The sequence below is a fragment of the Syngnathus scovelli genome, chromosome 6 (assembly GCF_024217435.2).
Source record: "Syngnathus scovelli strain Florida chromosome 6, RoL_Ssco_1.2, whole genome shotgun sequence".
Classification (NCBI taxonomy): Eukaryota; Metazoa; Chordata; class Actinopteri; order Syngnathiformes; family Syngnathidae; genus Syngnathus; species Syngnathus scovelli.
The window spans coordinates 19,269,662-19,292,036 of record NC_090852.1 but is presented as its reverse complement, the minus strand read 5'-3'; the positions used below and the strand labels follow the sequence as shown (position 1 = coordinate 19,292,036).

The window sequence follows — 22,375 nt, the reverse complement described above, 5'->3', positions numbered from 1 at the left end:
GTTACATTGTTCTCCACTGTGATTGGCCACTGGGGTTTATTTGCGGAAGTAGAAACGGAGGAAAAAAAATCAAACATAACAACCGTTTGGACAAGCGAAAACAGGAATAGGAAGAATTTTACCTGCGGCAATATGTCAAAATGCAGACGGATCAAGATGATTCTCGTCCTCCGAGCGACTTGGTGAAAACTTCCGGAGCTTTTTGTGTGCTTGTGGGAGTAACTGGGAGCGTAGCTGCTCTCAAACTTCCCGTTTTGGTCTCTGAGCTTCTCCATCTCCCAGGGGTGAGCTTTTAAGTTGGAAAGAAAGAAAAGGTCTTTGTGTCCGTTTAATAGGCCCGATCTTTGGTGGTTTGCCTATTCCCTAGGGCTCACTCAAAACCACAGCTTGAACTGTGTTGTGATTTCTTAGAATTTTAGATACACTATTTAGTTATTCAGCGGGTCTAATAAGCATCAACCAAGGTCACACGTGAAAGAAAAAGACTGCCACTGATAACCTACACACAAAAACATCAATTAAACTCCCCCGTTTGCTTTACTGCCTTTTGTGTTTTCTATTAAGAACAAAGTCGGAGGCCAATATCGGAGTTTTCTTTTCTTTTTTAGGTGGATGTAAGAGTGGTCACAACTGAGCATGCCCAGCACTTTTATAACCCCGAAGAGGTGTCAGTAAAGGTTTACAGTGACAAAGATGAATGGGAGGTAAGTTTTTTGTTGTACGCAATCCTGGAATCGGAACCCTTTGTTTTTCTATCTGTGCTTGTGTGGGTTCCTCACCAAGTACCTCAGCTCCCTCCCACACCTGAACAGGAGGGGGCGCAATTGTTATATCTGCTGTAGGTTAACTGGTGTATATAAACCCAATTGTGTTTTTGTTCCAGATGTGGAATCAGAGATCTGACCCAGTGCTTCACATTGAGCTCAGACGCTGGGCAGACCTTCTCGTCATCGCCCCCTTAGATGCAAACACGCTCGGGAAGATCGCGAGTGGCATTTGTGACAACCTCCTGGTGAGAACATTAAATGTTGGAATCTTTATTATTAATTTGATATGACTGTGTTTATCATCGGCAGACGTGCGTGGTGAGAGCCTGGGATAGCAGTCGCCCTCTCCTCTTCTGCCCCGCGATGAACACTGCGATGTGGCAGCATCCCATCACGGCCCAGCAAGTAGACAGGCTGAAAGAATTTGGCTATGTGGAAATCCCTTGCATTGCAAAGAAGCTGGTGTGTGGAGACAAAGGTGTGTGTACAGGCAGACAATAAATATGAGGGGACATGTGTGACATGAAAGTGCAGTATTGTATCTGCGTTTGGTGGGACAGGTGAAGGGTTCAAATGCAGGGTTGGATGGAAAGTGGCAGGTGACATCTTGAAAGATGTCTTACTTGACACTTGGGGTCAAAAGGTGCTGTATTTCTGGATGCATTTGCTGCTGACGTTTGGTGGTTAGATCAGGTTGAAGCAATCGGCTGAAGAAAAACAAAGATTTTATGACGTCACCTGTGTTTTGCTCGGTGCGGTGACATGTCCAGAATGAAAATTGTCCACGTCCGCCTAAAGGAAGAAAAAGCAGATTAAGCAAGCAGGCCGCCCTGAAAGAGAAGTCTGACAGTTTTTACGACCCCACCTGTTTTGGATTGGAGGGCAGACGCAGTTGTTTTTTTTTTTTGTGAGAAAGTATCAGCGAGCCCCTATTCATTGTATTTGGAATAAAATAGAAACACATTTCAAATGTGTGCTCCTAAATTTTTAATTAGGGGGCCACTGCGATCTTAGTACGAAACATTAGGCTGGAACCCTGTTTGACAATAAATACTACTAAATACTTATACCACTGGTTGATGACGACCACAACAGTCGAGTTGCAATTAATTCTTGAGAACAAAATGCCCCGGATAAATTTAAAGTAGTCACAGGCATCCTTTTAAGCATACAGGAATATTCATGACTTCAAATAATCTTCCAAAAATGAACAAATGCAAAGAGACGCAAATGCGCTCACGGCTCACAGGCAAAGTTAAATCGTCAAACGATGAATAATGATGAGAGAACGTTGTGTCTCGGTGTTCTTTCTAATTGTCAAATTTATTGCAGGCAAAGGCGCCATGGCGGAGGTGTCGACTATCGTCAGCGTTATCAAGCAGTACATTCAGCCGACCAGTGAGCCATCTCCCCCAACATGAGCAGTGGGCAACACTTTTATCTTGGACTGACCTTGTGTCATTTCACCCAAAAATGTGAGACCAAATTCTTTGCTACATTCCCTCCCCCAAGGTGGTCTGTCGCTGCTATCAGTCAGGCCGTAACTCGCCTCCCTAAACAACCTCAACGGGAAGGGAGCACAGCGTGTACCGAGAATTTGCAGGCCCACCGGGTCAAACGGATCACAATGTGTACAACAATTGAAACAAGTTAAACTTTGGCAGAGATGCTGCCTGTCACGCAAGCCATTCACTTGGAAACCTTTATGCGTCTCTAGGAATGGATACATAGTCGGGCTTCCACACCAACCTTCAGGCTCAATGCTTGAACTCATCAAACCTGCTTGGATAAGAGGCGAAACGTCGATCCCATGCCCCGAGAATGTTCAAATCATGCTCACGAGGGAAGGGCGTCAATTGCTCAACCTCTTTGGCTGCGGAACAGCTTTGTCATGAATCTTGTTCATTTAAAAATGCCTTTGTATATAACCATGAAAATAAACATTTTCAACTTTTACAGCATTTTTTGTTCTTTTAACGGACTTGAACCACACAACTTATACTTATAGCTGCATCAGGTTGATGTTTTCCATTGGTAGGTCATGGTATGTGATAAACCTGTTTAGCAAACGTTTGTATATTCATAGCATGCCGCAAAATAAATGTTGTTACTGTCACGCACAGAACATTCTTTCATTTGCTTCGTCAGAAAACGTTAGCTTGGCACGGATGGCATTGTGATACTCACGGGGTTATTGTTGCACTCACTGCATATCTGGAGTTTGATCAGTAACGCCTGCAGTTGTAGGCATTGCATATTATTTCAATAAATTGACTAAGCTCTTGACTTAAGATATTTTGTTTGGCGCGAGTGAAACGATTATTTGCTGGGGTTTGTTTGTGGAAGCAAAAACATGCTGATAAAAATACATTGCTCACAGTGCCAGTAAATAACTTGAATGACCATTAACAATAGAAAACAGAAATTACTTTTGAATGAAAAAAAAAAAAAGTGTAATTAGCCTGGATCAAAATGGCGCTTGAAAAAGACAATGCAAGCAAATCATTTGACTTATAACTACACCCAGGCGTGTCCACTAATTAGCAATTATCTCATCAAAGTTTACCTAATTAAAAGGTGACAAGTCTTTAAGGCGGCGGCTCTGGTTAGCATGTGCGCCTCACAGTTATTCGATTCCACCTCCAACCCTCCCTGTGAGGAGTTTGCATGCTCTCCCCGTGCCCGTGTGGGTTATCTTCGGGCACTCCGGTGTCCTCCCGCATCCTAAAAACATGCATGGTAGGCCAATTGAGCACTCCAAATTGCCCCTACGTGAGAGTGCGGATGGTTGTTTGTCTCTGTGTGCCCTGTGATTGGCTGGCAACCGGTTCAGGGTGTCCCCAGCCTACTGCCCGCTGACCGCTGGGATAGGCTCCAGCACGCCCGCGAGCCCCGTGGGGACAAAGCGGTACAGAAAATGATTGATTGATTGATTGATTGATTGATTGATTGATTGATTGAACCAGAGGAAGTGATTATAACAAAAAATAAAATTCAGACAAGCGTTGAAGTGGGGCGGTTTGGTTTTGGGGCTACAATGAAATCAAGACATCAGAAATATGTCAAAGTTTGGTCACCGGTCATGACCCAAAAAGACGCTCACATCCGTGATTTTACTCTTTTCGGTCACGACCCGATTTAATCTTCACAGAAGACTTTGTGACATCTTTTCTTACATTTGCTTTGCCGTCCGTCCGTCCGTCCATGTCAATATTTGTGCACGATCGAGCGTATGTGTGTGTATGTGTGGCGTTGTCTGATGCAACTGCAACAAACGATGGGCTCATATATTCTTGAGGGATTACGTGGCATGGTTTCATCAGGCGTGATATCCTGAGAGAGCACCTGTAGTGCGTCACACAAGGTTCTCGCTATGTTGAAAGAGCTGCTCTTGATCATATTCCCTTTGTAGTTCATTTTTTGAAAACTCTAAAAGAGGGCCACAGAGGCAAATGGGCGTTAATAACGACTTGGTATTTGTCCCCTAACGAAATAACCGGTTGGGCCACAATGTTGCAGAACCTCATCTTGAGGTCACAAAAGAATGGCTAAGCATTCTTTCTCAGGATTTTCTGGTAAAGCGCAGAATTTATGGTTCCATCAATCGTCCAGGTCCTTAAATGGCGAAGCAGCCCCAGATCATCACAATACCAACATAGTGTTGGGCTATTTTGTTCTTCTGAAACGTTCTTCTGGCTTGCTTTATAACCACCTGGATAAGTCTTTGATTTGTTTTCAAAATTAAATTGAGAAAACTCAGAAGAGGGAAAATACTTTTTCACTGCACAGTACATTGATTTCCCGGAGAGACTTGTGAAGACAAGTTGTGGACATGCAGTACTTTGGATCATTTTCAGTTCAAACCAACATCAAATAACGTCCTCTTTTCATTTAATGATTCACTCCCATTGATGGTAAATGAGGTGAATGGTTCAAAGTTTTTCAGGTGATTTAATCCTTTTCAAAAAGATCTTTGTCCCCAGTCATCAAGGTGCAGGGCTCAAATTGTCAGCTCCGTGATGCCTTGCGTTGCTCGGCCACGAGCTCCGTTGCCATCGTAACGGGAAGTGTGAAGCTGCTCTGATGGGAAAAGCCCATCGTCTCTTTCATTTAAAGCCCCCTCCCTCCCGCCCGACTTCACCTGTGAGGCCGCAAGGACCGATGGGAGCCGGGAACGAGTCTAGACCCAACTGCGGCAGTCCTTTGGGGGAGCATCAATGAAAATCCAACTCACAGATGAGAAGGTGAGATGGGATGATGCAAGTGCAGCCTTGTGTGAAGTCATTCTGGACTGACTTTGTCTTTTTATAAAAGCAAAGAAAATTAGCTTTCCACTCTCGAGGGATTGTTTCTACTATAAGGAGCTCACGTTCCAACATAGCATGAAAACAAAGGATCTCGGTGCAATTCTTTGTGACATCTCAAAAGAGGTTCGTTGTGCTATGATATAATTCATCATTTATTTGGTCATTATGTTGAAAGAAAAACCGCAAAGGATTTTTTTCTGTTTATGACAGCAGTTACAGTTTGAGCAGTTTTTTTTTTTTTTCTGGAGGGGTGTCATGAATAAGGACATCAAAGCGTAACATAGCAATCTCTGAAAGACATCTAACAAATTCTTTTGAGACGATGCCATGGCGTCATTTCTGTGTCATTGCTTTCTTTTGTTTGACCCTGACTTTGATCACCAGTCTCCAAGCTACTTCTAGACCGTCCGCAAGCTTCAATTTGTTCCCGGAGTAAGATTGGCTAACATTTCTCAACACTATAACAAAACAACACATTTACAGCCTGGTGAGTATGACTGACTTTGGATATTTTCATTATGATGGGAGCCAAGTATGTTTTTGGAGGTGGCATTCAATGTTTGAAAACCACTGTGACCACAGCAACATATCTGAAATATTCTTTTAGAACAGGCAAACTATTGTTTCATTTTGCAAACCCAGCAGTCTTTTGACCGATAGGCGGGGTACACCCTGAACCGGTCACCAGCCACGCAGGCACGGGGAGAACATGCAAACTTCTCACAGCCCACGGGGAGAACATGCAAACCTCTCACAGCCGGAATCAAACCTCCGAACTGTGAGGCAGATATGATAACTAGCGTAACCAAGGGTAAACTAATTGCGTTTTGGGTTCCTTTAACTTAGCATAACACAACATACCATGCATGACATCCCGTCTGAACTTATCGACCTAAGCACATGATGGAAGTATTTAAAAGCGTTAACTCGAGATAGTAAAAGTTGTCTGACGATCACGTGCTGCAAAACTCCGCCTATTGATCCCAGACCATCCTTCATGTTCCTCCTCCCCGTCGTCCGCCGTCTGCCTGCCTGCCTGCCTGCCTGCTTGCCTCCCTCCCTTTGTCTTGGTCCTCACTGTGTTCACTTTACCCCTCCAAAAAACGCGTGGACACCCGCAGGGCGCGGGAAAGACTTTGAGGGCAGACTACAACAAACCCTGGCCACATTTTTTTTTTTTAAATCTTTTCCTCCACGGGATATTTGGGGGTGGGTGTGTATTCCTCCGCTTGATCCGCTGACAACCCAAATGTTCCTTCTTTTGGACTTATCTCACATGGAGTTTTTTTTTGTCGAAAGTGCCGCGTGACATCTCAAATCGAGGTAAAAAAATTGACTTGATATGCAACTTAATTTATCTGAAGATGATAATCGGAGGATAGAAAACAAACTAAAAATCTGTCGTAGTTGCAGGTTGAGTCGCGTTTGAAATGCATGTCATCGTCAGTTTGTTGAAGCCACATTTTTTACTCGTGACATTCGCTCAAGTAAATTATTTGATTTCAAGTCGTCTTTCAAATCACCCGGTCAAGGGAGAAGAAAAAAATAACGTTTACCAAAGAAACCGCATGGTTGTATCCACGCTGACTTTTATCTAATAGCTCTCTCAATTTACTTAGGAAGTTTAACTGGTTTCCTGTGGACTAACTGTGGAAGTGGTGTCACGTGACACGTCGCATAGCTTCGTGCCTTGCTTGACAAGCTTTATCAAAAATATGAAAACTCTTGACACACGACTTATAACGTTTGTCATCGCAAGACCGTTTTTTTTTTGGTTTATTGGTTTATCGCTGAGAACACGCGCACTAATCCAGATAAGACTGTCGAAATAGTTTGACAACAGGATGCCCAAATATGCCTGCTGATGTTTACTTTCATATAAAGTGACTTGAACTGTGTGTGGCTGACTTTTAACATCTTGCACGAGGGCGCACCTTTGTGGATGTTTGCTTCGAAAGGCGCGATACCAAAATCGTAACTTTTATGTATTTTAAAAAATATATATTTTATATTCTATTCTTTTATATTATTTTTAAGTTCTTAAATTAGCAAGAGGAAGACGAGTAATAAATCGTATGTGTTCAAGTCACCTACCCGACCAAGACCATTAAGAGTTTCAGTGAAAAGGTCAGCCAAACCACTGGTATGTAATGGTGACTAAAACTAACTCAGGCGGTGCTCTCAGGTTGAGCTACTAATTGTACGCTAAGGAGTGTAATGGATTAGAAACATCAAGGTGGCTAATATTTATGCAACCCTTTTCACTTGAAACCCATCTAAACCAGGGGTGCCAGTCTTTCTTTTGGGGCGTCATAATGCTGGAATAAACTGTTGACAATTTTCATAGGTTTGGAGCCACATCTTCAAAGCATGACGAGAAGATGAGCAACCAGTGGAAGCAGAGCGTCCTTGAGATGTTTTGAGGCAAGATGCCTTTATTTGACGAATCCGTGGCATTTGCTGGACTGTCCAAGTCATCAGACATGTCTGGGTTTATTGTAAAGCCCGTGTTCCCGTACGGCGGGGCACATTTTTCCTACCATCCCCGAGGAAAGGATGCGGCCGATTTTACGACACCTTGGACTAACTCAAGCGCGGCGAGTCCGACACATCAAGCATCTGGGGCCAAAACGGGGGGTGACAATTCATCTCTACCTGACAGTCCTGTTTATCTAGCCATCCCAAAAGCTCTGTATTTACATAACCCGTGTTGCCACGATCTGGCTTGCGTCATGAGACACCGGTACAACATGGAGCACGGCCAGACGGCGGCGCTCAATGCTGATTTGGAGCACAACCGGACTCGAGGAGAGCCTTACCACAGCCCAGGCATCCGTCAAAAGGCGCAAGACAACCCGCGAGATTTACAGTCGGATTCCAGCGAACAAATCAAGAGGATGACTGCGGAAAATTTGACCGGAGGAAGGCCGAGTCGAACGGAGCCCAACTACAGCGGCTACCCCTGCATGCCCCCTCTCGCCATGCTGGCTTCTTTGAGCGAGCAAAGCCGACATTTCCAGCCTCCCCCCAGAGGCTTTGCAGCCTTTCCTCCCACCCATGCAACATATGAGCATATGACCTCAGAGCTTTATCAAGAATGTTCTCCCATGTCCAAATATGGTCATCCAACAAAGCAGCCAGTGTTTTACTACCCGCAGGCCAATGTGGAGGTCGAAAACAGAACACATAGTCGGGATATTGGCGGCGAGCAAAGAGAAGACGTTCCCGTTATTCGAACGAGCGCTATCCCGAGCCCTCGGGAGTATTATACGTTCCCTCCGACGCTTCAAGGCGACATTCCTTTGTTTTTTCACGGCACTGAAACGCAACCGAATCACTCCTTTGTGCACGGCTTGGGCTATCGATGTTACGCACATCCTGGTTTTCAAATTAGAAACGTCGAGCAGCAGCACGTGCCAACTGGGCTGCCTTCGCATAGACTTATCCTTCCTCGATCAGACCAACGTCCGTCCGCCGCAGTTGGCCTTCAGAAGAGCGAGCAGCACGTGGGACCGTCGGAGCCTTCCCACGTTTTGCTACGAATGGAGCCCATCAGTCCGACCAGACCCGTAGGCCAATCTGTTTTACCCCCCCACTTTCAAATCAACAGACTGTATCCTTCCATCACCAGTCGACAGGGTGATCAGATGGAGCGACCGGTCATTTCACCTTCTGGCATGACCCAAGACAGACCGCTAGACTTTTCTTCTTATGTAAATCAGATTAAACCCGAACACCGTAAAGACTTCCCAGTTTCCCCGAGGACGCGGCTTCCCCAATCTCCCAAACAAACGTCAGATTGTAGGTCCAAGCTTGAAAGGCTCATCACCACGGATAAACTGAACGGAACTGCCGACTCTGTTCTCAAAGACAGCCTGAAAAGACGTTTCCCTTCCCTTTTCAAAATAAAACTAGAGGAACCGGATTCGTACGAAATTGATTTGACATCAAAGCGACGAAAGTCGGACACCAAACGAAATCGATCGGACTGCCCTCAAATGCCGGTTATCGGAAGCGTGTTCAGCCTAGCGCAAGAATATCTAAATGCTCCTGAAGCATTCCGTTCGCAAATCGAGCCTCAAAGAGGGGCGCAGTTGACTGATCACTGTAAAATCATACCCACAACACCCCTTAAAGGAATCAAACCCGATCCAGATTATATGTGTCCAGAGAAGTGTGAAGTCCAAATGATGGAACCCACAAAAATCAAAGTTAAAAAGATAAACCAATCGGACACGTGTGAAAAATCTCCAAGTCCGGCTGCTTCCAGCGCGATACGGGATCAAATCAAACCTCAACCTGAAGATGCTACTTTGTCGGACACCAAGTCCATGCTGGCCACTCAAATATGTGAACCTGAGAAACTTGAACGTCAACTTTTATCAGTGGAGGTCAACGATGCTTCACAGAGCCCCAAAGTGCCCAAGTCTCTGGAGAAGGACAAGACACCACAGGAGCAGGTAGTCGACACTGAGCCGAAACCGCTAAAAGCAGCTAATTTTGATATCACCTCCATTCCACTGGATCACCTCAAGCTTTGCTCCACCTACGATACCCGTCTGCCCGATACGAGGCTCCACCGTCCGGCTGCACAACAGAAACTGCCTGCGCAAATTCAGGCTGAAACATCACCCATACGACAGGCGGCGGTTCGGAAGCGTTTCGTAGAGCTTCATCGCACCCTCTGCAAACGAGTATCCAAACGTGTATCTGCCACCTCAGAGCAGCAGCTCAGAACCTGGCACTCTCAGTTGGAATTGGCAGAACCCTCGTCCAACAAAGTCCGGAATGTCTCCTCCTTGCTGGGGGTAAAAGCCAGGGGCAAATGGCTCAACGAGGAGATCAGCTCTGCCCTAGATGAGGTTCTGGACAGGTTCAGGGAATACATCATCCACGAACGCTGTCCTTTTCCACACGTCATGAGAACGGGGGCGGTGTTCCTCCCTATGCTGGTGGTGAAAGAAATCCTTTTTCCCGAGGTGCCCGTCACCTTCATCGACCAAGTCCTACAAGAGCACAAAGTGCAACTGCGACCGACGACGCTCTCCGAGGAGAAGATCCTCACCCAGCTCCACAAACCCTGCTCGTCACGCCTCAGGAGGCTGATGTCGCTCAAACATCTGCCCGACGTCTACGCCGACGTGCTCAACCTACTCTACTACTCCAACGTCTGCAAGCGCCTGGGTGAGTGTTTGGATCGTAACATTTTGAGACACTTCCAGATGTCAAATTGTGGTTTCTTTATTGAATGTCAAACTCTACGATCCTGGCTGTAGGTCCATTTTAGAACAGACGTTTGGACTTTGTTCAATGTTTGTTTAAACCCGCATAAATCTATCCAGTGTGACAAAATGAATCATAGTAGCAAAGAAAAATATGTTGTGCTGTGACAATGGTTACAAAATTTGGCAGGGTTACAGTTGGTCAACTGCCTTTGTGTGCATTGCGCAACCACGTAGAAGGCAACTTTTTCAAGCCGCTACCACCGTGTTTGCAGACTTGCAGAAAAAAAGCCTTCTTTGTCACTAATGACTTTCATTTGCTTCCACTTATTTGAACGAACGGTCGCTTGTTGTCCAAGAACTGGCAAGTTTCTAGGCCACTAGCAGAAGCCATATTCCAAATAAAATGCATTATTTTTTTTTTACAGACTCAACGTCGTGTGATGTCCAAAAGACTAGCCAGGTATATGTGCCTAATTTTTATGTTGTCAGGTAGGGAAGCGAGTGAGAGGAACTTGCATGATTTGCACTGCACTTTTTCAAGGTGGGCAAAGAGGGACCGAGAGAGGGATGAGCTTTGCGCAACGTCTTGGTGAGTGGGTGAGTGAGTGAGTGAGTGAGTGAGTGAGTGAGTGAGTGAGTGAGTGAGTGAGTGAGTGAGTGAGTGAGTGAGTGAGTGAGTGAGTGAGTGAGTGAGTGAGTGTGCTTGCTTGCTCAACAAATTGTGGCTGAAGTGGAGAAATGAAAATCCAACTTTGTCATCTCACTAATATGTCATGGACAAGCCGAATCAAAATGTTTTAACCGTTCACATGATTTAACCTCATGCTTCACTGCACGGAATCTCCCTTCACTGAGCGGGCTTGAGCAATCAATCAATCGTTTGCGTTTTTATTTTTATTAAATCAAAGGTGTGGACTTTTAAACTATTCATTTGTCCATTCTCTATAGCGCTTGACTTGGAACTTATCCTGGCTAATAATGGGTGAGAGGTGGTCTGGTTGAGAGCCATTGTAACTTTTTAAATATCACTAAAATGTGGCATGTCCCCCTAACACATTGTATTCACTCTTCAATCACTTTGGCTTGTGGAGGAATGACTAACACACTAACTTCACGCCCTGAGTAAATCTATTGTTGAAACATTTCCTGCTTGCTCTGACCTTTTTGTATGTTGCTGCGTTCCAGGAGTAGACGTGAAGACTTGGGAAGGCTCCAACATCAGTGGCAGCTGTTCAACAGCAGAGGACACCAAAGCCAAATCCCACAAGACCAAAAGCAGGGTGAAGAGCAGCTCCAGGCGCCTGTTTCTGGACGACAGCTTGTCTGATGAAGACGACAATCATTCAAAAAAGCACATTGAGAAAGAATCAGGCAATAAAACCAGCAGCGAAGATGCTTCACCGTCACATGATTCCTGGACTCACCCTTTAACTTGCGAGGACTTTCCCAGCAGCGGTGTTGAACCGCAGAAGTCTTCCGGTTCCCCAGACGCGTCCCGTGACAGTTCGGGAATGATCATCAAGCTGAAGCGGGAGGAGGCAGAGCGCAGATGCGTGACCTTCAAGTGGCAGCGCACGGGACGCTGGGGACGAAACCTACGTCCCCTCAGCGGCTCGCGAAAGCCAAAGACGAGATCGCTTCTGAAAATCAAATACTGTCCTTACCTGTCAACCTGCCACAGCGCAGAACGCAGGCGACGCTGGGTCCTGCGCTCGGCCGTGCACCGCGCCCGCGGGGCCGTGAAGCTCACCTACCCGGACCTGGTGGGCAAGAAGATCCGACACCTTTACGAGGAGGACGACAAGTCCGAGGTGTGGTACCGTGGGGAGGTGGTAGGGGTCCACGAGGCTCACAGCGACCCCCTGAAGACCATCTTTGAGGTGCGCTACGACAGCGAGCCCGAGTGGAAGTACTATCTGGAGCTGCTCATTGACTACAAGAAAGGATGGCTCATCATTGAAGAGGATAATTGATGGCAACAGAGGACACGCCCACTTTGACTGCAGCAATCATGTACACACCTGTCAAATTTGAGTCAATTTAGTCAATGACTACTATTGGTTAGTCCCCTTGTGCGTTTACACTGGTCAATACTTTTTTACTAATGTTTTTAATATGATGCAAGTAAAAATGAGGGTTTTTTTTGGTACAGATTCCCAATCTGGTCTTGTTTTTTTCTCAAGCGTATCAGGTCTTCATATCATGTGATATTTTAATATATTTTGTGGTATTTATTAAAGGTTAGCTTTAGCAACAGGTGGATTTTTCTCAGTGATATACGTCATGGTAAAATACGTATTTTACAGGTCAAACAAAATCAAAATATGCCAGAAAGACTTTCAAAAATCAGCATCAAAATAAGCTTGGGAACAGACACATTTGACTAAATTTGCAGTTGACCAGTGACCAATTTTGAAGACACAAGGTTTCCAAGAAACTTTCCACGAAACAAATAGCCAGTGCAGCTTTGCAGCTTGCGAGTAAGGGTGACTGTTCTGCTAGGTCAGGCCTTGTTTCGTTTACTCACCTCAGTGCATGGCTAGCAGTGCCAGGTACACAATCTAAAACATAATTCATCTGAATAAAAGTGTGTTTTTTTTGTACTTTGCAGTGCCTTGACTAGCTACAAACTGAACGGAAAAGGTTTCTCTCTTGAATGCGCTTTAGACTGTGACCAAACTGTTACGTTTTTTTGTATTGATCTGATTAGATTGTGTGAACCTAATGAAGTGTCTCGTGAGTGATTGTTGGAAAAGAATGTCATCAAAAATACAAACTGTTGCAATAATGTACAGATTGTTGGTGAGTGTTGGCACAGAATGTCATTATCAAAAATACAAACTGCTCCAATGTAGTTACTGACCAATTTTATTAGTGGTTGCCAATCTACTTGTGCTCAAATTCCTTTTTTTACTAAGGCGGGTTGAAATGCCCCTGGCCAAACTGTTTTCCAAGAAATGTTTGCATTTTAGAGTTGAATTTCTTACTGTGTATTAGATAGCAGTTTAGAAAGTTTGTCTTTTAATAAAGGTTTGTACTTTATTTTGACTTCTTTGCTCAGTCTTTGACTGGAGGATACTTTTGAACAATTTGCGGTGCAGCGAAGGCAAACTGAAGCGAAAACACGATTTGTCGCCACCCAGTGGTGTTACGCAGACATTGCATGGGAACAACGGCGGACCTAATTGATTCAACTCACGCTACTAAGTGGTAAATAAGGGCAGGGCATTTAATTGAATAATCTAATGACTCACACAAACTTCTGAGTCAGATTTTCTCGTGACATTTATTCAAATAAACAATACAGTTTATAATTTTCTAGGATAAAATAAGTCTGAACACAAGAAGCATTTTGAGACGCAACTGTCCCCCCATAGTAATAGAAATGGGCTGCATTTTTGGGGGGTGGGGTGGTTGACACTATATCAATCCCGTGACTTTTGATCAGTGCCTGAACACGCCCGCCCGACCTCTGCGGAGAAGGCCGCCGTGTTCAACACAAACACCAAGGGAGCATTTACAAGTGGAGCCGTCCACAACCTGCAGCACTGGGGCACCGACATTTCGTTAAGGTCAAATCGTCAAAAATAATAATAGAAAAAAAACTAAACCAGATGAAGAGCAACCTCGTCCTACCACCGAGACATCTATACATTTAAAATGATGTTCAACCTCCCCCCTTTGCGAGGAGTCACATCACTCCACTACGAGTATTCCTAGCAAGAATAAGAGAAAAGCCCTCCAAACAGTTTGGACGCCCACTTAGCAGCACTGCCACGACATTCCGTGCCAAAGGTGCAAGAGGCGCTCGGAGATGGGCGATCTCAAGCCGCGTTGGGGGACAGCATCAAAACAAAAGAGTGAATGTCACTCAGTCTTGCAAACAATCAGCTCTAAAAAGAAACTTAAAGTGTGTCAGGCGGGCAGCAGGTTAGATAGAAGCAGGGACATTAAGCAGACGCGTGTTGGACACCTTTTAAAACCTTGGCCGGCTTGTGGTGGGTGTCCTTTCAGAGCTCCTGGTGAGGTCACCTGTGCGCTGCTCCTTATTGCCAAACATCTTTTACGATGTTTGTAAAGAATAAATAGGTCAAAATGATGCAAACACGTGCCACACTTGCCCTTTAACTTCCATGCATATGGACTATTTACAAACAAAAACAAAAGACACTACTTTTTTTTTTTCCCCCTCAATTTTTTTTTTTTTTTTTATGAAATGTCTTTGCCCCTTTACAATCAGCCCAGCACACAAAAAGAACCTGGCGCCACATACTGCAGACGTGGCCAGAACGATTAAAGCTGTGTTTAAAACATGTTCACACTAACGGGAAGAAAAAAAACAAGAAAAGAAATCTGATAAGATTCACAAGCAAAAAGAGGGAAAAGCCGTTACAATACAAACCAAGAGGATGTACGGTTTTGTTTTAAGATGGACTTTCTGCTGCTAACAATACTGTAGTACACTTTCTTTTTTTGATGACTCTACCTTTTTATTTAAATATAATTTACTTAGATATTGTTAAAGAAAATGATGCAAAAGTGGTAAGGTTTGCCAAAGGAGAGGCAGCAGAAGGCCCATACTGCCCCGATCAATTGCATCAGCGCTCTTATTTTGTCAAGAGACTCCCGAGTCCATAGCATTGGGACGTGTCCTCAATCCTCAATGTACTCCCACAAGTCCTTCTCGTAGCCTTCGTGCACGTGCTGCAGCAGAACCCGTCGCCGGCTCTCGCAGTATCTGCACGCGCGCATACGACACAAACGTCCCGTCACACACCCGTCCGTCAAATCTGACCGACTGTTACTTCTGTCCCGCTTTCGCTCCTCTACTGACCTGTACTTGTCTTGTACTTTCTGCTTGATGTCTTGCAAGGAATCCTGGGAGATGTCTCGTTCTAGGTAGCCAGACAGCACTTCAGTGGCGTTTTCCAAGTCGGCTTGGTTGTTCTGGAAAGGCAGCAAAATGCGTTACGGTTCACACAAAATCCACAATCTTATCCTTTTCAAATACCAGAAGTGTCAAAAATAATTCAAGCAAGTGCTGTCATGCATTCACCAAAAACATTTTAGGGAGGGGACTTGACTTGTTTCCGGGTTCAGAGGGATTCTAGACATCAAAGTATGAAAGCAGTAGCTGGCTGCTTAGCCACCTTTTGTCGTGGAGCATAAAGTGAAATGACTCACCTTCGTCTCTACCGGCCATCAAATTTCAAGCCATTAAAGTCATGACTTCAAGCAAAGCGGTCAATCATAAAATCTCACTCAGACACAACATAATCTCGAAGAAAGAAATGAGAGGCGTGGGGATTGTGTACTTTGCTCCTTGTCACTTTAGTGAAGTTGACATGTATTATCTTACAAGGAAGCTGCCACAACAAATACGGCACACGTGCTTATTACCAGAAAAGTACTCAAAGTGGTGTCTATGTCTTGATGTTTAGTTTAAACAATCAAGTTTTTGATGGTATGATTTCAAGATTTCACCCTTTTGGTGTCTATGGCTTTATTGTCTTCTCAATTAAGCACAAAGGCTACATCCGGTTAATATTTAACTAGCTTAACTTCACAATTAACAAAGCTAGCTTATGTGCACCTTGACGTCAAGTGCTTTCAGCTGTCGATCAACGCCAAACCTGAAAGGAGGAATGTGGTTGGTTGGACTGAGCTTAACATGCGTGTCGGCAAGGTCCTTTCGATGGTATTATCTTGAATGCTCATTTCTTCATTTTGATACGATAGCGATATATTGCTCATCCCAACTTTGCAGCATACAACTTGGATCTGGTCTTTCTCTAGTCCATGTTTTGGTTGCACTTTTTCCATTTTCAATATGTGAGTACAATTAAAGGCCTTCACGGAGACCAAGACTTCCTTCATCGTCATGCACCTTACCTCAAAAATAATGGACTGGTTGTTCTTCTTGAGGTAGAAGGCAAATACGTAAGTGAACATGAGCGTGGAGCGGCACTGGCACAGCACGTCCACGGCCTTCTTCAGGAACTGCACCTCGATCCAGGACATATTGTGCTGCTGCATCTCCTCCATTTTCTGCTTGACCTGAGCGTACAGCTTGTGCTCAAAGCGCAGGCTCTGCATGTGGTTCATGTAGCGGTTGCAGTAGAACAGGTACCTCTGCAAGGCCGCCCGGGAGCGCTGCCAACGACATGGGGTTTTAACGCCCATTCAAACGGAAAGCCGCATCACGATTTCCAGACTTACCTCTTGAGCGTCTCTGGCGGCCTTGGCATCGTCTTCATTGTAGCGATTGCAATTGTACCTAAAATAAAAAAAAACATGTTAGGATTTATCAAATACTATTTTATTTTGTGGCCTTGAAAACTTTTTTGTTTTTTTTTACCAAGCAGAACCATGAGGTTCCCATGGTCCCAGGCAGACCCAGCAAAACTCAGCTTTGCAGTTCTGGTTCCGACAAACCATGTGATTGCACCCGCCATCTTTCTCGATGGTCACATGGCACTTTGGACACTCCTACAAGAGACAGGAGGGTTTGATCATAAAAATGAAAATGTATTCAATGAATAGGACGCACGTTGTGTAAAAGACACATTTCTAAAGAAGGAGCCTAAGGTATCGTGTGCGCAGCTAGCACGTGCATGTAGTTCACAATGTCGTTAAGTTGGTTGGGCACAGGTTCCCTCTCCTGATTATGGAGACACAAATAGGAATACAACCACCTTATCTCCAACCTGACCCATTTTACTGACCGCCCTTTCGGTTGATCTGCGCTTAGCCTATGAGATTCCAACCTCACTGCAGCTAGGACATAGACAACAAAATGATTTGCTAAAACACGGATTTTATTATTGTTAAATCCAAAGGTGGCTTGAAAAAAAAAATCTGTCAAGCCAGTGAATACAACAACAACATCGATTTGACTTGTTTACCTTTGTATTTGCAGCAATCCAGTTTGAAGTTTCGCTGTCATCGTCACATTTCTTAATCCACTTTCTCAGCCACTGCAAAAGTAAATTGGTGTCGGAATAAAGACATCACTCTTGACTTAAGTAAAAAAAAAAAAAAGCTATCTGTATTAATACTCGGCCCTACCTTGCACTTGACAGGATCGTGCCAGTTCTCTCCACAGTTGAAGCTGCAGCAAGACGCAAACATTTGTCCCACACCCAAAACCTCTTTTGTTTGACATTTGTTTTTCCTCCTACCAGAATTGACGGCCACACTTGCACCTCACTGGTTTGGCATCTGGGTACTGGACTTTAACGACGTGATGGCAGTCTGGAGCGGGGCACCACTTTAACAGTCGATTGCACTGAAGACGACACGCAGCGATACAAACGGCTCATGTCACAAGAGTGCCAGCAGCGCGGTGGACCTTACTAAAGATGGACTCATTATGTAACACTAACACAACATCTAAGCTTTATTAACTCCTTTCGTAAGCGGCAGTAAGTTAAAAAAGAAATCCACATTTTGTTTTTGCCATTGTGGTACCTTTTGTGCGTCACAAAAAACATCAACAACAAAAAGTTGCCATTCGTTTTTTGGATGCTATTCAGCTAAAATCTCATGACAGACATTTTGTTTACCACCTTTGTTGCCTGGCCGATAATCGGTCTCTCTCTTTCTATTGCTTCCCATTCCAACAGAGTTAAAAGAGAAGGAAAGAAAATCCAACTTACCTCTACAAAACTATTTGTAATTAAATGCTGGTACTTCAACTTGACTTTTGAGTCTGTGATGAGCCGCCTGTAAGAGAAGTCAAATGATTTGTTAGCATTTCGTAAAATTCAAATATTTGGTTGTAGACAATAAAATACCATTTTGGGAATTTTTTGGAAGACGGAAAACAATCACAATCCAAAATGACAAACATTTAAATGTATTTCTGCTGTCTAAATGGATCAATGACAAGACGACGGGGTATCTTGTTACATTACATGATGTAGGTTAAGACAATTAGTGTCTGCTTAAGAGCCAGCCTGAGCGCTAAATCAGGTAGCGATGCAAGCATTCAAATTCAAAGGACTACCTGGGTCTCAACATGAAACAAAAATATCAGAATAGGACCGTGTTTTCATTTTAATTTTTTTTCTGAACACGAAAAAAAGCAAAGCGATACTTACATGACTGTGTTGTCATCAACCAAAATGTCACAACTATGAGCAGGGCAAGAAATAGTCTGAAGGGAAAAACAAAATGTACATTATCATGAGCGACGCAATACTCCCCTCACACCTTTTATTTTTTTTCAGATGATATGTGTACCTGTCCCATTCCTTCTTCTATAATCTTAGTAGTCAGGTAATCACCCCAACACTGCATGCAGAACTTGTGTCCACACTCCAAGCCGGTAAAATACTATAAAACACAAGAGTGTTAAACCTGTACACCTTGAAAACAGAGCAGTGTTGCATTTGGTCAGAAAAGTCTTCAAAATTGGACAAAACTGCTCATGTAACGCCACAATTTCGAGTACGATGACAACTTACAGAGTTAGGGAAAATCAGATAGCAGATCTGACAGGGCATGTCCTGCACGGACGATCGGGTGTTGATCGGAGGACGGATGCGGGGTTTCTTGCTGGGGTTGATGACGTGACACTCTGAGAAGAGCTTGTCCAGATTGCCGTCAAAATACCTGGGTGAGGTCGAGAACATAGAAAAGACCAATTTGCGAGATCAGTTGGAGACTTTTAAGGAGGCCAGGAAAGAAAGTAATGAGTGGCATTACCTTTCCATGAGTTTTTCTTTATCCCAGTTGAAGTGACTAAGAAGGATGCGTGTAATTGTTGCAGGATTCTAGGGAAATCAAGATAAAGGCTGTTAGGCATGAAGATGACCTCTTAAGATTGTTCACTATGCTACAATTGATGTCATTTCACATTTAATTGAGTATATCCACAGACCCATCTGTAACGTCAATTAGCATTCGAGGTTAGTACAGTAGCGCCGCGGTTTTGTCGACTAATTGCTAAAACAAGCTAAAAGCTAACCTTATTGTATCATTTCACTGCTTCCAATATGCACCATAAATGGAGTTGCCCTTCAAGTGGAGACGTTGATTACTTGTGCCCGATGCCGTACTTTTAATCAAAAATTGATGGAGCTGTATTGCTTGGCAGTAGACAGAGAGAAGCTGATAAATAGCACCTATTTTAGAAGACGCTCAAGAGAGGGTGTTGTCCATCTCACTGACAGCAATATGGTAACTTCGGATATCAATTGAAGATGTTTGTTTTGATATCCAACACTGTATTGGGACGCTTCTATTGAGCCTTGCGCGGCAAAATAACACTTTTAGTAAGAGTTGCCGTTATAGTCCAAGTTCCCGCAGAAGCGTTTCTAGACAGTAGAAACGTAAAATAGATGTAACAAACTGTTATATATTGTTGTGTGGTGCTGATGTGATGAGCACTTACGTTGCAAACAAGAAGTGCCATTTTCTGGTGTTGGAGGACAATTTATTTACTCGGTTTAAAAAGTTTGAGAACCACCGGTGTACAGTACTTTTATCTGCATTACAGGTCAAGTGCCCGGGATTGCATGTAACATGATGTAGGTCCAGTGGACACAAGATGGTCAAAAGAGCAGAAAATGGCCTCCAACTAAGAATTCTCAAGGCCAGGGGAAGGTGGGTGTCTCATGTCCCCACTTCTTATTTTACAGTATCTCTGATCATGTTACAGTACGGTTTTTTTTTTAGTATATGTAGGTCACTGTAAAATCACAGCGATAAAAATATGCATTGCTCAGTCATGGTTAAGTGAAAAGCAACTTGTCATATTATACTGTACCATTTCAGCCCAACCAGTAAATTAGGGAGGTTTCTAACCAATGGTTTAAGAGATTCAAATGTTTTTATGTACTGTGTCCTGTTGCCAGGCGCTGCTTGTTAAAAACAAAGGCAACTTTCAGTTTTCCCCAAGTGTGGCATGTCGTACAAGAGCAAATGGAGGCCCACATCACGACTAGGTGTCACTCCAGTACATTTCTTCTGCAGCCATTACCTGATAAATAAAAAAATTAAAAGCACAACTACTGCTAGATAACAGCCAACCTGGACAAGCCTCTGAAAAATAACACGCATTTGTCACCGTAAGTGACCCTGGGTATGCAGTCAACTCACGTCAACTAATTCGATGACCAAGCTTTTCATTAAGTGGTGAAAAATAGCGTTGACGCTATTTGTACTTGACCAATGATGTTAATAACGAAACGTTCGTAGCTGCATGAATTGCAAAGTGTTGGCCTGCGTTAATAGAATGAAATGGTTGCCTTATTAGGATAAAAACACTACTGGTGGTTTGGTAGCTAGTATGGTGGCTGGCTAATTGCAAGCTAGCATTAGCATTGCCAACCGTTGTTGCCAACTTCTAATAGGGATTAGACTACTTCCTGGATCAACAACATAAATGAAATTTTACGTTGAACGTTTGGGCAAATACCCTCGCGGGTACAAAGGAGGACTACAACCGCGTCCGCTATAGGTAGCTACTACGGGTTAACCTGTCAAGTCCCAGCAAGTGAACTACTCCAAGAGCTAACTGCTAAGCTAACAACCATGGCCTGTTTACGGTTCACCAAGAGCCTCGGACCTTGGCTTTAGTGACGGTGACACGACAAAAGCCATACCTGGATAACCTCGTTGACCTCCTTGATGCACTCCACCATATGCTGGAGGATCTGCTCAGCGGTCAAAACCTCGAAGCGATAGTCCTCCTCCTCTTCCTCGCCGGGGCCTTGACCGCCTCCCACCGTATCGCCGCACTCGTCCCGCTCCGCGGCGGCCACAACGGGATCGACCAACTCCACCTCGCCGAGCTCCAAGGTGTCGTCCTCAGGCTCCTCTTCGCCGCTGTCCTCGCTACATTCCTCCTCTTCGTCGTCGTATTCATAGGTATAACCCTCGTCTGAGTCCATTCCTAGGGGCGCTTATCAACTTGTGACAAACTCACCTAGAGGTCGGTCTATCAACACAGTGTGCGTGCGTGCGCGCGGTTGCTCGCGGAATGAGCCAAAGGAGGCGAAACAATCCGAGCTTGTTTTCCAGGCAGCTGCGAAAATAACAAAACGTCGCCGCTGTTAAGCCAACAAAGGGACACGGCGTCACAAATTGACGACGCGCTGACGTCACACGGACTGTACAGGAACCCACCAAAAAAAAAAAAAAAAACTCCGTTCCGAATTAAAGCCTTCCCGACGTGACGAAACACTTTCCGGTTCTGTAAAACGTTTCGAATTATAAGATATATTCGGACACTAAATTAGAGTCACATTCGGAAAGACGTCAACCTTTATTTTCACATATTACACCCGACCTAAGCTTGTGTTATTAAATCAATTAAATTGAGTGCTTTTCTACTTTTTCTACATTTAAAATGGACAAATGGGTTAGGTAAACGAAAGTAGTTCAATTCTGTCCTTGAATAGTTATTTAAATAATAAATAATGCCCTGATACTGCAATAAATAAATGCAAAATGCGACGTGTGGTTTATTCAAGTAATATTTTATAGACATTGGGTAAAATAAAGTAATACTTGAAAAGAAAATCATAAGATTGTTGTTTTTCTTGTTACGTTGTGCATTCACTCCTGAGCACGACTGCAGTAATAATTATGCATCATACAAAATGCATCGTACAAAATGCATCAAAACTAAATTCTGGAGGTGGTGACTTGACAAAATTCAGAAGGAATCGTTTGTATTTTAAAACTACAGTATCTACGCAAAACACGCCATCTTGTCAACATTATGCGCAATAACCCGTTCCTTACTGTTAAAACTGATCTGACATAATTTTGCTATGGAAAGGGGACAAGTGAATTAGCCCTCGCATGGATTACATTAGGGGCAGCAGATGGCAAGGGCAATCCATGCTGCAGTCAGAGTGCTGACACCTCCAGCTTGGCACTTGGTTTTCACCCACCATTCTCTATCACTAGCTGGTATATAGTGCTGAGCCAGGCACTTTCACAAGGTCAATGTTTTCTCCATTTCCAACGATTCGCTTTAGATTTTTATAATACAGACCGTTTGACTTGTTTGAATGTGGCACTAGCTGATCGAAACAAAAGTGAATTGTGTTGGGTTTTTTTT

General features: G+C 44.0%; 3 protein-coding genes across 6 annotated transcripts; 2 read left to right on the top strand and 1 right to left on the bottom strand.

Moving 5' to 3' along the window:
- Window positions 1–30: 30 nt before the first annotated feature.
- On the top strand, window positions 31–2,723 carry ppcdc (phosphopantothenoylcysteine decarboxylase). Of its 2 annotated transcripts, XR_007482316.2 has the most exons (6): window positions 31–284; window positions 609–704; window positions 884–1,012; window positions 1,077–1,245; window positions 2,100–2,242; window positions 2,485–2,723. XR_007482316.2 is itself a non-coding variant. In XM_049723804.2 (5 exons), the coding sequence occupies exons 1-5, from the start codon at window positions 141–143 to the stop codon at window positions 2,186–2,188; spliced, it is 627 nt and encodes a 208-aa protein (XP_049579761.1). In that variant the 5' UTR covers window positions 31–140; the 3' UTR covers window positions 2,189–2,723. The 2 variants fall into 2 exon arrangements, 1 of the variants encoding a protein (XP_049579761.1); XM_049723804.2 differs by having other exon boundaries at window positions 2,100–2,723.
- A 2,682-nt stretch (window positions 2,724–5,405) lies between these two features.
- c6h15orf39 (chromosome 6 C15orf39 homolog) lies at window positions 5,406–13,347 on the top strand. 3 transcript variants are annotated; one of them, XM_068651079.1, is made up of 4 exons: window positions 6,081–6,397; window positions 7,422–10,258; window positions 10,725–10,788; window positions 11,485–11,769. In XM_068651079.1, exons 2-4 carry the CDS (start codon window positions 7,504–7,506, stop codon window positions 11,624–11,626), a joined length of 2,961 nt encoding a protein of 986 aa, XP_068507180.1. In that variant the 5' UTR covers window positions 6,081–6,397; window positions 7,422–7,503; the 3' UTR covers window positions 11,627–11,769. The 3 variants fall into 3 exon arrangements, with proteins under 3 accessions (XP_049579741.1, XP_068507180.1, XP_049579740.1); XM_049723784.2 differs by lacking the exons at window positions 6,081–6,397; window positions 10,725–10,788 and adding an exon at window positions 5,406–5,561 and having other exon boundaries at window positions 11,485–13,347; XM_049723783.2 differs by lacking the exon at window positions 10,725–10,788 and having other exon boundaries at window positions 6,082–6,397; window positions 11,485–13,347.
- A 219-nt stretch (window positions 13,348–13,566) lies between these two features.
- arih1 (ariadne ubiquitin-conjugating enzyme E2 binding protein homolog 1 (Drosophila)) lies at window positions 13,567–21,430 on the bottom strand. Its single transcript, XM_049723793.2, has 14 exons — window positions 20,910–21,430; window positions 19,009–19,076; window positions 18,768–18,915; window positions 18,544–18,636; window positions 18,402–18,457; window positions 17,958–18,024; window positions 17,481–17,587; window positions 17,368–17,410; window positions 17,205–17,276; window positions 16,658–16,788; window positions 16,519–16,576; window positions 16,192–16,452; window positions 15,134–15,246; window positions 13,567–15,037 (listed from the first exon to the last, which is right to left on the bottom strand). The coding sequence occupies exons 1-14, from the start codon at window positions 21,195–21,197 to the stop codon at window positions 14,953–14,955; spliced, it is 1,590 nt and encodes a 529-aa protein (XP_049579750.1). The 5' UTR covers window positions 21,198–21,430; the 3' UTR covers window positions 13,567–14,952.
- Window positions 21,431–22,375: the final 945 nt, after the last annotated feature.

Coding starts and splice junctions, on each gene's coding strand:
- ppcdc (XM_049723804.2), top strand. CDS start 141: ATGCAGACGGATCAAGATGATTCTCGTCCTCCGAGCGACTTGGTGAAA. Junction 705..883: donor GTGACAAAGATGAATGGGAG/GTAAGTTTTTTG, acceptor TTTTTGTTCCAG/ATGTGGAATCAGAGATCTGA. Junction 1,246..2,099: donor GCTGGTGTGTGGAGACAAAG/GTGTGTGTACAG, acceptor AATTTATTGCAG/GCAAAGGCGCCATGGCGGAG.
- arih1 (XM_049723793.2), bottom strand. CDS start 21,197: ATGGACTCAGACGAGGGTTATACCTATGAATACGACGACGAAGAGGAG. Junction 18,916..19,008: donor AAAGAAAAACTCATGGAAAG/GTAATGCCACTC, acceptor GACCTCACCCAG/GTATTTTGACGGCAATCTGG. Junction 17,588..17,957: donor TTACAAATAGTTTTGTAGAG/GTAAGTTGGATT, acceptor TGTCGTCTTCAG/TGCAATCGACTGTTAAAGTG.
- c6h15orf39 (XM_049723784.2), top strand. CDS start 7,504: ATGCCTTTATTTGACGAATCCGTGGCATTTGCTGGACTGTCCAAGTCA. Junction 10,259..11,484: donor CAACGTCTGCAAGCGCCTGG/GTGAGTGTTTGG, acceptor GCTGCGTTCCAG/GAGTAGACGTGAAGACTTGG.